The 592-nt window shown below is 63.0% G+C and overlaps 1 protein-coding gene across 1 annotated transcript in view; it reads right to left on the reverse strand.

Moving 5' to 3' along the window:
* Positions 1 to 590, reverse strand: part of N4BP3 (NEDD4 binding protein 3) — a gene marked incomplete at its 5' end in the record, with an annotated part of 3367 nt that extends 2777 nt beyond the window's left edge. Inside the window, 2 exon segments of the mRNA XM_010016889.1 lie at positions 1 to 259; positions 450 to 590. The exon segment at positions 1 to 259 is cut by the window's left edge and continues 314 nt beyond it. Of these exon segments, the coding sequence (XP_010015191.1) occupies positions 1 to 259; positions 450 to 590 (400 nt within the window).
* Positions 591 to 592: the final 2 nt, after the last annotated feature.

Genomic DNA, 592 nt, shown 5'->3' on the forward strand with positions numbered 1-592 from the left:
GGTGGGGGGGGGAGCCGTAAGAAGGGAAGCTCTGGATGGAGTTGTGGCTGGAGTCAGAGGCCTCATCCAGACTGATGGCATGGAGCAGGTGGGTGCGGAGTGGGCCGTGCTGTGAGGCCGCAGTGCTGCTCTGCGACAGCAGTGTGTGCAGGCTCCCATTGCTCTTGGACAGCTTCTGCCCCTTGGATGAGGACAGGCTCTGCATGGAGACCAGCCCCTTGCCAGCCACCGCCTTGAAGGCCGAGGGCCTGATACGGCACTGAAAAACAAGAGCAGGGTCAGGATGAGCCCAACAGCACCCACCAGCACACACAGGCACCCAGAGCCAGGGAGAACCCGCTTGCTCCCAGCCCCACATCCCATCCAGGGCACAGACCATTTTGCTGCAGCCCCACCCTCCCGCAGAACAAGACTTATTTTGGGGCCCGGCATGGCGCCCACAGCCTCACCTTGTCAAATCGGCCCCTCTCGGGCAGGGAGCTCTTGGAGAAGTCAGCCCCACGGTGATGCTCCCGGGAGCAGCGCTCGGGGGACCGGTTCTCGCGGTCACTCTCATAGTCCCGCTTGTAGCAGGCACTTGACGTCTGGTGCT

Source organism: Nestor notabilis, unplaced genomic scaffold (genome assembly GCF_000696875.1).
Source record: "Nestor notabilis isolate BGI_N333 unplaced genomic scaffold, ASM69687v1 scaffold16346, whole genome shotgun sequence".
In the NCBI taxonomy this organism is placed as follows: Eukaryota; Metazoa; Chordata; class Aves; order Psittaciformes; family Psittacidae; genus Nestor; species Nestor notabilis.